Raw genomic sequence first — 15,222 nt, forward strand, 5'->3', positions numbered from 1 at the left:
GCTTTTTTAGACTACATTTTCTCAAATTAATCCTGCTAAGCAGGGAAATACTGTCATTTGCACCTCACCTAAAATCAAGAGGAATCCAGAGATGTATTTTCCTCTGTCAGAAGGAAGCCACAACTCTTATGCTTCAGTTCACAAGTTCACCCTTCCTCAACTACTTCTTGTTCAATAGTGAAGCCAGGCTCTCTCACAACACTGTCCTCCTTTTTTATGGAAAGTATTCCATCTTGCCCACAGTTGTGTCCCATTTGTCTTTACAGTAGCTGTGTGTGTTTGAGGGGATGAATAACCACAGACACACAGACTGCTCAGTCTGGGGAGACAGGAAAGAGCACTGCTGAGGCAGCGGGAAGGCTATTCCTCAGCATTCCTTTCAGCCCTTGGAATGGCACTGGCATGATTTACATCTGTTCTGGTTTATTTTTAAAGGGGTTGAATCCTCTGAAGTTTTTGAGTTCACAGACATCTTTTGTTTCATCACACCTGTTTATATTCTGTCTCCCCTCCTGATCTAAGTCAGTGGGTTCTCCCTGACCAACAATGTTGACATGTTATACTGAGAGAAGGAGGAGACAATCTAGGGAATGCAATCTTCAACAGCCTTTCAAGTCTTTAGGGTATACAACTGCTTTCATATTAATCTGGAATGTCCACATTCCCTATAATTTAATGTCTCCATAGCATTATCAGGGCCAGAGGGAGATCTGCTTTTGTAAATCCTTGGGCTGAAAGCCTGTGATTCTGGGCCAGAAAAATGAAACCAGCCATGGGATTGCACTCTCTTAGACATGCAGGTGAATTGATAGGTAATCACAGCCATATGTGGGAAATGCCCTCCACAAAGATCCTCCTCTGACCTTACCAATAATTGCTTCCTTCAGGCTCGATTCTACAGGCAAGATGTTCTTCTCCACCAGCTCCATGGGCCCTGGCCTCTGCGCTATCTTCTCATTGAGGTCATCTGCCAGTCTGGCTCTCTTCAGCTTCAGCTGCTTAGCCTGCAAGGAGGGTTCAGCTGAGGTCTCTGTTTCAGGGGAAGTAAATAAAATGGTATCAATCCAACAATGGTCAACCCATGCCCTTCAACAGTATTTTAATTCTATTCAGCAAGGTAACTGTAGATAACAGTAGGTAACTGTACAGAAAAATAGTTGATAGATAACAATAGGTAACTGTGCACTACAAATATATGACAGATGTTATGTCAGGGATAACTACAGTAGCCCTTTTGACAAATTCACTGTTCTCAAACTGATGTCACCCAATTCTCGTTCATCTTTTCCCCCTGGTTGTGCCCCAAGCTTGGTGCTCAGCAGCAGCATAGCACTCCCTCTCTGAAGCTGAGGCTTGTTATTAATCAGATCAAATCTGCCTCAATTCCTCTTGGGCATTTTACAGTGTCTTCCATTAGCAGAAGAGCAATCCATGGTCATTCTATTTCACTGTTGCTCAGTTATACAAAACTGCACAAATTAAATTCACACAACAGATTTTTCTGAGAATAATCTCTGAGCAAGCAGAGCTGAATCCCTCTCAAGGAATCATGCAACAGGCATGACCTTCTGCCCGTTCCCAAGTGGAAGGCAGCTTTGAAGGTCAGAGGCAAAACAGAAAGCTGTTAGGTAGTTACGATAAAGTTTATTGTTGATGCTTTCATGTTCAGCACTTGCCATACCTTCCAGAATGTGCATCCTAACCAGCTCTGATCTCTCTGGCCGGGACCGGATTTTGCGTTTCAGATAGTCCTCTGTCTGCAGCAAAAACAGACAAGCAAGAACCACTTTCAGCTGATCAGACACAGGAGCGAGGGAATCTCGAACAGCACAATGAAAAGAATCAACCATCTTTAGCTGTTACTGAGATCTAAATAAGCACAAAACGGAGAAGGGACCTATCTCCTGTCCCCATGCACCCAGAGAATGAGCTGCCTCTAAAGGTGACCTTCTATTGTAATTACCTCAGTCAATTGTGCAATGCTGCCCCACAGAACGGAAACTGGGAAGGACTTCCTCAAGAGCTGAAGTCCTCTTTTCCCCTTGTATGCATCACCACTAACTTGTGTCAGGGAAGCATCCATGAGATTTCTTTTTACATGAAAGATAACTGCACTGGTTCCACTGTTCACAGAAAATACTTTCATGTACCGCTGGCATTCAGGGCTGACTTGTGGTTTGGGCATACTCTTTATTTAGTTAAAGACATGTTATTTGTTAAGCTAAAGACCCCATGCAGTCTCTTGGGGGGCAGAATCTAAATGCTGTGACAAGGCTTATTTCACTTCTAGAGCTGCTTTTAGCTCTGTCTTTGGAGAAAGTGCTATGGAGCAATGTACAGACATGAACCTGACAGTCTGAACATGTTACTCTTTACACTGCTGAGGAATGGGAATCTGGAAGCAGCAGGTAATAGACTGGTAAGTACTGGACATTAGGATGGGCCTTTGGAGAAAAAAGTATTAAAGTCAGTCAGAAAACGGCACCATTGTTGCTCAGCTGCCCACATAGAAATATTAACTTAGTGAGGTTTTAGGAAAAAAAGAGAAATAAGCAAAAGCCCTTTGGTCACTGGTCTTAATGAAAAGTCCCCTGTTGCAATCTTTCCACAGTTTAAATGGCCTCCCTTACAGTTCTTAATCACAGCTGTTATTTTTTTTTTTACTTTTGTTGCTTTCACTTTTAAAACAAAACTTAGTCATAACAAGTTTCATTCCACTGTAGGCTAATCAGAAAAAAATATCCCCAGAGGCCTTTTGAGGAACAGAAATTACCAAGAAACTCCCCAGTTAGAAAAGATGGCACATGAAATATGATGCCTGGCTTCCTCCTTCTGTAGAGCCAGAAATCTGTAATTTCGGCGTCACAACATTCTGGGGGGATCCTCTCTATTCAATTTTCAATTTTTCTAGTCTCCTAGGTAAAAATTGCATGTGTAGGTAACAGAGAAACTTTCCTCAAAGGTGGAACTGAGCTCCACATGATAAGAGCATTTAATAGCATTTAAGGGCAAAACAAATACCATTTAAAAAAAAAAAAGTCAAGTGCCTGGACAGTGGGGAAGAAGAGTATCAGCCACTTCCAGAAAGATGACTCTAGGGAAAATCCACGCACCATTTTCAATGGGCTTTAGGCATAACTAGTTCACTGAGGGTTAACCAGCTGCAGAACACCCCATCTAATACACCTCTGACTACAGAAAGCTGTGTTATATCCAGAATATGAACACTTCCCTTCTGCATCTCATTAACAGCTACAGGATGCCCAAAACATAAGACATACAATTCCTGACTTTCCCAAAACATTAAAGATTATATTGCATCTTACCCTGGCACGCTCCAAACTCTTTCTTTGTTCATGAAATGCAGCTGGACTTTTCAGAGCTGTGGAGAGGAAAAGCATTTAGAGAATGGATTAGAATGATGGAAGTTCTCTCACTGCACAACCCTTTAGGCCAACTAAGTTAACAAGCACACCACAGCAACTGCCTCCTGCATCTTCCAACACACTGAGGCAGATCTCCAGCTGGTAAAAAGAAATGGAAAGTGCCATACTCCATTTGACAGCACAGGAACTGATCTGAAATTTTTGTGGGCCACTGGAGTGTCTAACAAGTGTCTGCAAGTACACTCCTAGTCAAACTGTTCCCAAAGTTGGGTCCAAGAACAAGATTCAAAAACAGTACCCCCAGAAAAGCCTTTTACAAGCTTCAGCACAGAGTAAGATATCCAGGACCCTTGTGGGAATGGCTCTGAAACATTGAAGAGGTCAAACTGTTGGAAGGATGGGGGACAATGCTAATGAACTGTAAATCCTCTTTATTATCTTTCAATGTCAAAGGAAGCTGCAAGTCTTTCCTGAATCTGGAGCTGTGTTTTGTACACATGCAAGGACTGGCTGCAAACGCTGCAGGTCCAGAGGACACATATACTGCTCCCTGTAAGAGGAGAACAGGGACACTTGGAGAGAAAAGTACATCTATTGACAGAAAACCACAGCTTGAGGAATTAACTTCAGCTCTCCACAGAACCGACCTTCTCACCCCCTTGGGCCCTGTTTAAAACCAGAGCCAAAATGGATCAGGTTTTAAGAAACTGATCCTCTGCTGTCCAGGAGCACACTAACCGTGGAGGAATCTCTCACTGTGCCTGGCTCCTCTGGAGCACACAAAACTCATGTCCCACAGTAAAACCAGAGGGGTGGGGGGCTGATGGTGTCAGTAGCTCCTCACAGTTTCCCTGAAGCTGCAAGTAGCTTGTTGTTTTAAAAAAGGATCACACTGTGTTTGTATTAAGTAGCAGAATGGAACATAATAATTTCTTTTCATATTTCTAAAATACTCATATCTTAAACCGAATTAATTACCATCCAGCTAAACAGAAAAGTTAAAGAACTTCAGCTTTAAAGATAAGATGCACATCTTTTGAAGACAGAAAACTAAGCTCGTAGAGTTAGGAACTCCGAAGTGTTTCGTCTAGGTCCTGTGAAAAATAGTCTGCTGATATTATTTTTCACTTAAGACCAGTGATTAAGAATTTCTCAAGTACAAGTTCATAATGAAGTCTCAAAAGTTTTAAAAAATAAAAGCCCCTGCAAAAATACAATATAAGAAACTACTTCTAACACATGTGGAGCCTTCCATGCCCTTTCTTACAAAATTAAATGGAGTAGCCACAGAAAGTTTTAAGACACATTCTGTGAAATATAGAGAGTCCTTCTGATACCAAGATGATTTTTTGCCTTTTATATGCCTTTTTTATAATTTTTATGTATTCTCAGTATTATTAGCATGCATACTTGTAATTCCTTAAGTCTGATAATTTAGCATTGTCCTAGTATTCTGTTAGGCCAGGAGACCAAACATCCTAAAGGCCTCTCAGCTGGAAGCCGGAAAGCCCTACACTATCTTGGGAAACCAAGGTCCTCCCTAGAACATATCCTGTAAACTAAAGGTTTGGCCCATCCAGGAGGGAATCCCTCTGATGGGGGAATATCACACCATTCATCCAGGCCTCCCATTGGGGCATCCTTGTTAGATATGCTAATTTGTAAGCTCTATAAATTGTATACGCCATCTATCGTGTGTGTGCGTTGTGGCGCCTCCCACCACGGTGAAGTGGTGCACTATAAGAATCCTTATTAAAATACTGAGATAAAAACCCCTTATCCCTTAACTGTGTCTGACTCCCCATTTTTTAAGACCAGGGAAAGGCATCACCTCTAGGTTCACATCAATGGGGTAAGAAGTAGAATTCAGTGAACATGGCAGGAATTCTGAACATGCCAGGCATTGTAGATGGGATTTGGACTACAGAAGTCAATGAAGAATAATTTGTAGAATAAATTAACAATAACTGAAAACCACAGCGAGTGTGTATATAGACCTCTACAACAATGGGGCAAATAGTTCCTGCTCAGATTAGTTGCATAAATCTGGTTACAGAGAGAAATCACCAGAGAAAGTTACACAAGCTGTGAAATGCACTTTGACATAAACCAGAGATATGGGAGGGATATTGTTTTGCAATAACTACAAAAATAAGGCAAAAAACTTCCCCATCTAGCCGAGGCACTAACAAGGCCTCAGCTGATGCCTGCAATGAGGTGTCCTGGGCAGCCTGACCACGGCACTTCAATGAAGAGCAAGGAACAAACAATCCTCTTTTCAAGTCGAGTGAGCAGCTTGTGAATACACATGTGCTTGAACCTGAATGTGCTTTCCTTTCATTGTGGGCATCTCACACAAAAGCAAAATAAAAGCTCAGGTCCACTTGGGCAAAGATAACAAGCAACATTTAAATCTGCATAAACATCTACCCTGGAGACAAGCGAAGCAGGATTCATCTTGAGTCTTCAAAAGCTCTCTACCAGAATGCGCAGACACAGCAGTAATTCTTTACTCTCCCTTCCCTGCCTACCTCTGCTGTCAGTATGAGGCAGCAGATGAACTTTAAGTGACATTTCCCTGACCACAGCTAATGGTCAGAAAAATCAACTGCAGGAGTTCAGCTGGTGTCACAGGTAGTCCTGGAAAACTCTTGCATACAGGAGAACAGAGCGAGAAAATAATCCCTGAGTAGGAAAAAAGAAAAACACGTATGCATTTAATAGTAAGTAACACAGAGCTGCTACAGGAATAGTCTTGTAAAGAACACTTTCAGTCTCTCATGACTAGTCCTCTGGAAACGTGCACTGGGATGTAGCTCTCTGAGCTGGCAACATGACAGAGGACTTCATTTTTGACCTCTGAAAATGTCAAGAGGGCACAAATCCTTCACTGCTTCCCTCAGCAATCTAGGATGAGGTTGATATGTCAGAACAGGGTGTCTATTGTAAAATCATACTCCATTTGAAGCTAACTAATCCTTGCACATTTTTTGGCTTTGAAATGACTACTTAGCCCAGAGCTGTGAAGCAACTCTGTTAACTTTACTACAGCAAATAAAAAAAAGGAAAAATGATCCTATGAAGAACTCTGAAGCAATAAGGCTCTGGGTGAACTCTAAAGGAGACCCTAAAGTGCAGATATGCCCCTTTTCCAGCTCCTACCACTGTCCTTCCCAGCCACTTAGCACTGATCCCTGCAAAACTGTTCCTGTGCCTCATAACCCACCTGGCTCTCTCACCAGAGTGCTGCTTCATCCATTCCACTCAAAACTATCCAAACTCATAAAGCTCTACCATTCTCAGCCGAATCAGCTGTGGTGGCTCATTCTGGCAGTGTATGTGAATAAGTGGCTGAGCTGGTGGAGCAGAACCTGTGCAGACCAGGGGGTGTGGGGCAGCATTCCCACTCTGTCCACAGCCCTTAGGACCTGAAGCATCACATACAACCACAGAGGGTTAGGGATGAGGAAACTCCAATCACCTGATGCGTTCTGACTGCTCAGCCTGCATAAAATACAATAAACTATTCCTTAAGTAGTTTGACTAACCTGTTCTTGGAGACCTCTCATGAAAAAATGTAATATTATTGCAGAGAAATTATCCAAGTACAAAAATGTTTTTACTATTTAAAAACTTTTCTGAATGTCTAACTTATATTTCCCTTCCTACAATTTATACTCTTTGTGCTGCACCTTACCTGCATACATTACAGAGAACAATTTATTTTCTTCCTCTTTGCATCTATCCCTTTTGAAAGCTTTGGTTCTCCTACAATCTTCTGATATACAAAATGACCAAAGGCAGTTCCCTTGCAGGTAACATTATCCAGACCTTTGCTTGTTTAGTCTCTTTTGGACTCCTTCCATTTAAGGAGCATTTTTGTTGAAGCCTCGTGTCCACAACTGGGTACATATTCCAGCCTAGGCTTTACTGGCTGTTATAGAGTTAAATGATTATTCAATAACACTTCTCAGCCACATGTCCCAGCCAGTTTGCCTTGTTTGTGTACATAAACCAAACAACGTTCATGTGTGCTTGTCTCACAATCCACTAAAGGTCTCCAATTCTCTTCTGTAGAGCTGGTACCAAGCCAGCCACTCTTCATCCTCAATTCAAGCCACTGACTAGGCGTTACAAAATTTAGACATGCTGCCTTTTTCTTTCATTTTATTCCATAGTTGTTGACTTCTCCAAACATTGTGAGTCCCAGTCCTGTCCTCCCCCCAGCCTACTAACCTGGAGCTTAATAAACGCACAGACTGTTCCTTTGTTTACATCAAATCACTGAAAATACTGAATCGTGTCAAACACTGACTTTCTGCCTTCCCATCCCACCCAACAACTCTGCTCAACTTAACCTCCCAGTCTGACACCAAGCCTTTATTCCAATCCTGTTCCCTCACAAGTTGCATAAGCAGCTTCAAGTAGTCCCAGCTTGCTTCCAAAACATCAGGAAAGGCTGCTTCAAGCACCTTACTAAACCCAAGAAGTGCAAAATCACATTTAATACCCTGAATTCCTTGGGAAGCACTTCAACAAATGTTTTGTCTGCTGATAGATCCAGCTTCAGTAATGATCTCTTTTTCCCCACTTTTCCATGTCCCACGTGTTTCTGCCTTGTCGCTGATGGAGAATTGGAGAACTGTACTGCATGGGGAGCTCTACTATGGAACTGTTGCCATAAAGTATCTCCCACACCTCTCCATGGCACTTGCCCCTCTCCAAACTTAACTTGAATCCTTGATCTATGTGTCCAGATACCTCTGAATGAGCCTTGATGAGAACAGAGTGCTGCCAGAGGGAAAAAAAACACCGAACTTGCCAAACCACAACAGCACTATGAGCTGTTGGGTTTTTGTTTTCCACTGTAGGCAGAAAAGAAATAGTTGACAATGCATAAGTAACTTCTGCAACACCCAATTTCAGTTAGGTTACCTCCTGCCTGCCTTTTTATTTTATTTCTACATGATATGTACATGGTATTTTCAACCTCAGTAACCTGCAGTTCCACTTTGTTCCTGTACCTAGGTCTGGGACAAAGCATGTCAGCCCTTAGTTATGCTGACAAAATCATCTGTGGACTCTGATCACAGTTGTTTTGAAAGAGTTATTTTAACCTGGATTGGTATGCTGGTTTACAGCACGGCTCCACAAATAATAGTGTCAGCAAAGCTGAACACAACTGCCCTGTCAGACAAAGTCAGAAATGAGAGGCTGAATTTAAAGCCAGCACTGTAGCAGGAGCCCCATCCTGGTGAACCATAGCCCCCACATCTTCAAATTGCCCCATCCACCACAGGAAAACAGCCTGGTGTTACAAATGGCCCAACAAGCACTAAAAAAGGCTCAGTGATAGATGGGAGAATAGCATCACCAATGGGGCTTGGGACAGCACAGTCCAGCAGGTGACCTCCACTGAGCTGTTCACACTTTTGTTGCACTTGGACAATGGTGGCAGTTTTGTAACGTCTGCTGTTAGGAGGATGAGTTTTACCCCTCACCTTTAGACGACTGACAGCAGGACTCGATTTTCCTGCCACAGGCAGGCTGGCTAGCAAGGATCTCATGAAATTCCTACCACAAGCATCCTATTTCTTTCGTCTCATTTTTCGAAGCATTTTAGGGCTTCATCTCCAGAATTCCTGAAGCATTAGCATCTTTGTGGCCACACCCTCAGCTACCATGAGAAACCTCCCTGCACATCAATGATGCAACTGTTCTGTGCCTCCACCCTGCTTTAAAAATGTTGTAGCTATACATTACAACTGTGTTCATGCATCTGACCCCCCAAACCAAGCAGCAGCACACAAGACCATCTACATTCACCCACACCTTTCCATACAAATCCCAGAGATGAAAGTTGCTAATCTTCACTTCAAGCAATGTATTAATTCCTATGAAACAGAGTGCAAGTCTGCAATGCCTGAGTTCAGTATTCCCCCAGTCCAAGCCACATTTTGCAGATGGCAAAGTGCAAATGAATCACAGAACCACAGAATAGTTTGGGTTGGAAGAAACCTTAAAGATCATGTAGTCCCAACCCGCCTGCTATGGCTGCAGGGACACCTTCCACTAGACCAGATTGCTCAAAGTCCCATCCAGACAGGCCTTGAGACATTGCTGCAAGGCATCAAACTGGTGCTGCTATAAACAACAGACTGAACCAAGGATCAGGAATCAAACCCAAATCTTCAACGTAACAGCAGAGACAAAAAGCTGGGCAAAACAGCCCAAACATTTCTGTTCAGGGTTTACCCCGCAGTGTACAAAAGCAGATTTTAGCCATGCAAAGCTTTCAAAGATATTCATATGCAGACCTCCGAGTTCCTGTTACCTAGCGTGAGAAATAAGTGGAATCAGAACCACACTGAGACACTCTAAGAATGAAACACAGCAGGGGAAGGGGATTGACCCAACTGCTGAGAAAAAGAGGTCAAAATACCCATACACCCTGCATTTGCTTATACAGCTGACAGAAGAAACTGAGGTTTGCACAGAACCAAACAGAGGGAAGACAGAAGGGCAAAAGGATCTGCACAGATCCTCATAGCTCAAGTGTCTTGTGGGAAGCAGAGGCTGTAAAGCCTTCTGTAATCAGTAAATCACTACTCGAGGCTATCAGACTTACAGACTGACAGAGGAGAGGAAGCACATGAGCTTTCCTTCTTAATAATTTCTAGCTCATCATAGACAACAAGGTGATGTTTCAACTGCAAATCAGTTGGTAAGATAACACACAATGCTTGTAGAAAGGCTACAGCTAAATTCAGAGTACTGAGTCAAATACTTTGCTCCTCAGTTAGACCCATTCCTAAGGGAAAGGAAACACCTTCCTTTGCTAGGACAAAGAGAAGCTTGTGTCATACCCAAACCCAAACTCAGACAGGCTGATTTAATTCAGAATGGCAGAAGGCCTTCTGCTGCAGCTATTCACCCCTGCTCTAAACCGAATTCTGGTTTCTCTCTCTTGTTTACTATGCTTTCGTAAAAAGATGAGATAAAGTGCTGCAAATAGGCTCGATGACTTCCTCTGTTGGTTGAGGGTGGGGCTCTCACCCATAGGATTTCTAAGAGACACAGAACTTGAACCACAGAGCAAGGCAGTTTTAGCACTTTCTTCCTCCCTTCATCTTCACCCCACTTTCAAAAAGCATTTCTCACAGCACGGAAGAAAAAGGTATTCAAAAACTGGGTCACATGCACAGAAGGGGTTGTCATCTTGCCAGTGGGGCAGTGTCAAAGAGCTGCTGTTGTGTGCTGCAGAAAATATGGAAAGGGGCTGGAGAATACACAGCTGAGAAAAGAGAGATCTCCATCAGCATCTTTTTCTCCATTTGCAGATCTGTGGAGTTTCTCATTCAGGACACAGAACTGATTACACTTTAGAATTCTTGATACCATATCCCAACACCGGTAAATGACCTTGGATTAAGGCTAAAATATGAGTATCAAGTTAAAGACAGGAAAAGAAGCCACAACTGGTAAATCTTGATTATTCAAATCCCAAAATACATAAATTCAGAAAATCAAAAATTAAGACTGTCATAAAAAAGTCAGTGCAAATATGTTGATGAAGGTAAGAAACATATCTCTGGCACTCAAACAAATGCAGCTTGCCCTTCAGTGACACTCTTCAATGAGAATGTTATTGTGATTGAAGGATTATGAGTGTTCCTAGTCCCAAACAGACGAAAGACTGGAGAAAGGCTCCTTCCCACGTTACTGCTGTTGCCAGCACTGCCAAAGCACAGAGTTACAGATACAGTGCTGCAGCTTCACTGAGTCTTTCTTCCCCACTGCCCAGCTCTTCCAGTCAACAGACACACACAGAAAATGGCAGGCAAATGACATCCCTGTTAGCAGATTGTTTGGTGAGCCCCAGGCTGCTGTGGAAGCCAGAGCTGAGGTCCTGCCTCCCTGACACTCTGCCTCAGAGAGCCAGCCCTTCTCCTGGGTCAGCATTCCGAACCTGCACAGCGTACCAGCTCACGCAGCTGCTTTCCCCAAGAAGAGCCACTTTCCAGCTCCCTGCATCGGGCTTGCCCTGGCTGCTGAAGCACACAGGCAGGGGGAACTGTGGTACCCTGCCTCAGCTCACTCTCCATGGAGACACCCACCCGCTGAGCTGCTTCCAACGCCTGCACCAGGCACTGCTTCAGAGCCCACTTTCAGCAAGACTGTCAGTAACTTTAGTACAGCAGTAGCCCACCGACGATGCAGCTGAAGTTTAAGATTTTCATTAACTGTGTGAAAAGCCTAAAGGTTTGTCACAGTAAACATAAAATTACTGGCAGAAAGGACTGAGATTTTTCCAAGGCCCAACACTGAGTTAATTTAAAATCTAACATATGTGCAATTTCTCAGAAAGTTCATCCTCTTTAGAAGCAAAATGGAAATTGTCACCCATGGTAACAGTTATCAGATCTGTGGATGACTATGGCTATGGCTTTGTGTCAAAAAACATTTACAGCAAATACAAATAATGTATAATCTGCTCCATCCATCGCCATTAACTCTTGGCATTCAAAAGACACTACCTAAATCCTGAAATAAAAAAAGGCAAAGCTTCATTACAATAAGGATTATACCACCTCTAAACTGGAAAGGAAAAGGGAGACAAGGAACTTCTACCAGGAACCCTTTGATTCATGCATTTGTGAACCAGACTTCATGCCTGTTTCTTGCATGGATAATTGGCCTTTGCAAACTCTTCTGATAACTTTCCAGAGGGCCAAGGGTGAGAATGGTATGGGGTCACAAAAAGGAGAGACCATTCCCAAACAGCAAGTAAGAATGAAGCTAAGACAACTGTGGGAACACAAAGGGAAAGAACTGTATTGCCTATCAGACTTTACTCCCCTGAACTATTACTCTTGCAACTGGCAGAGTTAAATCTTCTATCATGGCAGGGATCAAGGACCAAATGCAGCCTATCAAACACCTGAGCATGGTCTTCCTTCTACGGCTTCAGAAAGGGCAAACAGCACATTTCCATCCTAACACAATGAACTTTATTACTCCAATCATGTCTTATTAATCACAGATCATATAAACACATGGAAAACACACTCAGATATCTAAAAATACAAGCAAAGCAGATGCAGTTATTAGTCCTCTGACAATGAGACTCTTAGCTTAAATGTACAGCCAGCCTTCTACACACAAAGCCTGAAGGCTCCAAGAAAAATTATCAAAGTCAAATAAACAGCAAATAATTCCTGGGAGACAAGTTAGAGGTATACTATCAAAATAAAATAAAACCAGTTACAGATTTCTGTGCAACATACCAGAAAGAGAAAAAATGTCGAGGACAGCTGCAAGCGTCCTCTACTTTTTTTTCCTCCCCCTATTTTTTCCTATTTTTTTTCCTATTCCTTGCTCAGTGTTCCAGTCTTACTCTCAGAGCATGACACTGAGTATATTAAATGTCTACCTGCAGCTTCATTTACAGTCCACATATATGTTTTTAACTCCTTGTCCTAAACAAAATTACAGTTCCAGCTTAAAAGCATGAAAAAGAAGCAGCTGTCAATGTGCAGAACAACAGACATAAGATGGCAGGGAAGTGAAAAATTGTATTTTTGCTTTATTACTATAAATACATTGCATAAAACTGCAGGAATGTCACTACAAAGATCTGGTATGTAAAGTGGTGAGAGAATGACGGGGACACGTTACGTAGCCAGAAGAGATATTTCAGGGTGTTAAAGCAATGGGTTTAGCTGCAGCTCTAATAGAACACACCACAACCTTGAAATGTCGGCTGTGTAGCCACACTGCAACAGTTCCAAGTCAGCAGAACTCCACGCAGGCATAGCAGTTCGTCTATTCTGACCCTTATGTAGAAGACCAAATAAATCTGAGGCATGAAGAACTGCCCCTGAAGTCACCAGCATGATGGCAGAACAGCTCGTGCCATGAAAAATACTGCACCTGCAGATTACTGTCACGTTCCAACAGCTTGCTGCCTCTCCTTTCTCTGACAAACATAGAAAGATACTCCTACTTCACAATTAACAGTGAAACAATTTATAAAACTTATTTTTTCTTTTGTTTTCTTTCTGACATTTAATATGTTCTACTGTAGCTATTGTACGTAACAGGAACCAAAGGGTGATTATATTCTCAAATGACAGGTCTCCTTCAACTAGCACACACACACTAAATCAACACGATTCATAATAAGAAATAAGAATAAATAAGAAAATATGAACATTAATATTAATTATAGAGCCATGCAGCAATAAAGCTAGAAGCGCATAATTATCAAGTATTTAAAAAACTATTTTTTTCTAAACTGAGAAGTTGTTAGACTATCAGGTAAAGACTAAAGCAGAAATAGCATTTTTAGCTACCCTACACAAGTGTGGATGTATGGCCAAATCTTGGGGTTGAGATGTTCAAGTCTAGAGACACGATTTAACCTTAGAAACTCACATGTGGCAAGCTGTTTGCTTCCAGCATCGAGTATCTCAAAGATCCTTAGGTTTTTGTGATGGCAGCTGTGCTGGACACTGAAGACCAGCTACTACAAGCTTTGTCTAGATGATGATCAACACTGATATGCCAAAGCATAACCTGTGTTCTGCACTCTTAAATCACCAGCTGTCTCCAGTAAATACCAATTCCTTCAAAATTCATTCTAAGCAATGTCTCACAGACTCCTGAAAAAGCAAATACTGCATTTTAGTTTTATAACAAATATTACATTTTGTCCACAAACCCTACTGCTAATAAAAAATGCAGCAAGTGACATGAAAGGCTTAATGAGATGATAATCATTAGACTGCCTGCTGTATTACAGTAATTTCTAATCATGTGACATGTTGGAATTGAACCATAGCAAGCTCCCCTCACGGAGTCTGAGGATAAAATACACTCTTGTACTCTGAAATAAGCTCGAGCATCCAGCAGGCTGCACATCCCAGCAAAAACTGCATCAGAGTGTTGGTAGCACAGACCTAGGGCAGAGAAACACCTCAGCACCTGTTAAAGCAGTCCCATTAGAATCTCCAAGCACAAATTCCATCCTCTTTGGATCTACACACAGCCACGTGTTCTGCATCCCAAAACACAAACATACAGAGGAGCTAGATGTGGGCACAAAAACGGGCAAACATCAGATACACTGAAGTGAAAAAGAAGCTCCTGGAAATTCTCAGCCTCTACAGCAGCCTCCTTCTAGCTTCCAGTGCAGGCAATGCCCTTTTCAAAGGACACCTGTGTCATTTTTCAGAGACTCACACAGCACTACTACAGAGAAACACAAGGCACATTCCCAGAAATTATCTACTTCTGCTTCGCCTGCTTGGATAGATGCGATGGTCAAAACAGCTTTCCTGCAGGATTGTGCCATATGACAACCTTCCATTCTTGCCTGTGTTCAGTGTTTGCAGCCAGAAGCCAAAGATCACAACCCTGATGGATAAAACAAATGGCATGTGAAGTTTTAAATCTTGCAAAAGAGAAAAAAGCCACATATTTTGCATAACAGAGTATTGCTACATTTGCCAAATGTCTTTCCCCTAAAAATTTTTGCTGTTTTAGTTGAAGATACTTTCCACATAACTTTCTACTCAGATGTGCATTAGCTACTGTTTTAAACACTGTCTTCAAGAGTGAAAAATGGGGTGTTTAATATTCCCCAAAAAAACCTTACAATAGCCATAACCTTTAAATTCGACACTAAAAAATGACAGCATCTGACTGTTCTTCTACAGCACAACAGAGTTCAAAGAGTTGAGCACAGACAGCAGATTTTGAATAACTTGTATTTTGTGAGGACAAGAAGATGAAAATCATCTTTGCATAGCTACAAAAAAATGCAAATAGCAAA

General features: G+C 42.1%; 1 protein-coding gene across 6 annotated transcripts in view; it reads right to left on the reverse strand.

Annotated features, from left to right (window-relative positions):
• The window catches only part of MRTFA (myocardin related transcription factor A), a 77,876-nt gene that overhangs the window by 12,610 nt on the left and 50,044 nt on the right, over nucleotides 1–15,222 (reverse strand). For all 6 annotated transcript variants that reach the window (XR_010999423.1, XM_068191355.1, XM_068191352.1 and 3 more), the window contains exons 3-5: nucleotides 3,327–3,382; nucleotides 1,682–1,757; nucleotides 869–1,030 (exon numbers count right to left, since the gene is read on the reverse strand). Coding sequence is in view for 5 of the 6 variants with exons in the window: in XM_068191355.1 (XP_068047456.1) it covers nucleotides 869–1,030; nucleotides 1,682–1,757; nucleotides 3,327–3,382 (294 nt within the window). In the remaining variant the exon portion in view is untranslated. The remainder of the gene's footprint in view (nucleotides 1–868; nucleotides 1,031–1,681; nucleotides 1,758–3,326; nucleotides 3,383–15,222) is intronic.

Source organism: Anomalospiza imberbis, chromosome 5, assembly GCF_031753505.1.
Source record: "Anomalospiza imberbis isolate Cuckoo-Finch-1a 21T00152 chromosome 5, ASM3175350v1, whole genome shotgun sequence".
Classification (NCBI taxonomy): domain Eukaryota; kingdom Metazoa; phylum Chordata; class Aves; order Passeriformes; family Viduidae; genus Anomalospiza; species Anomalospiza imberbis.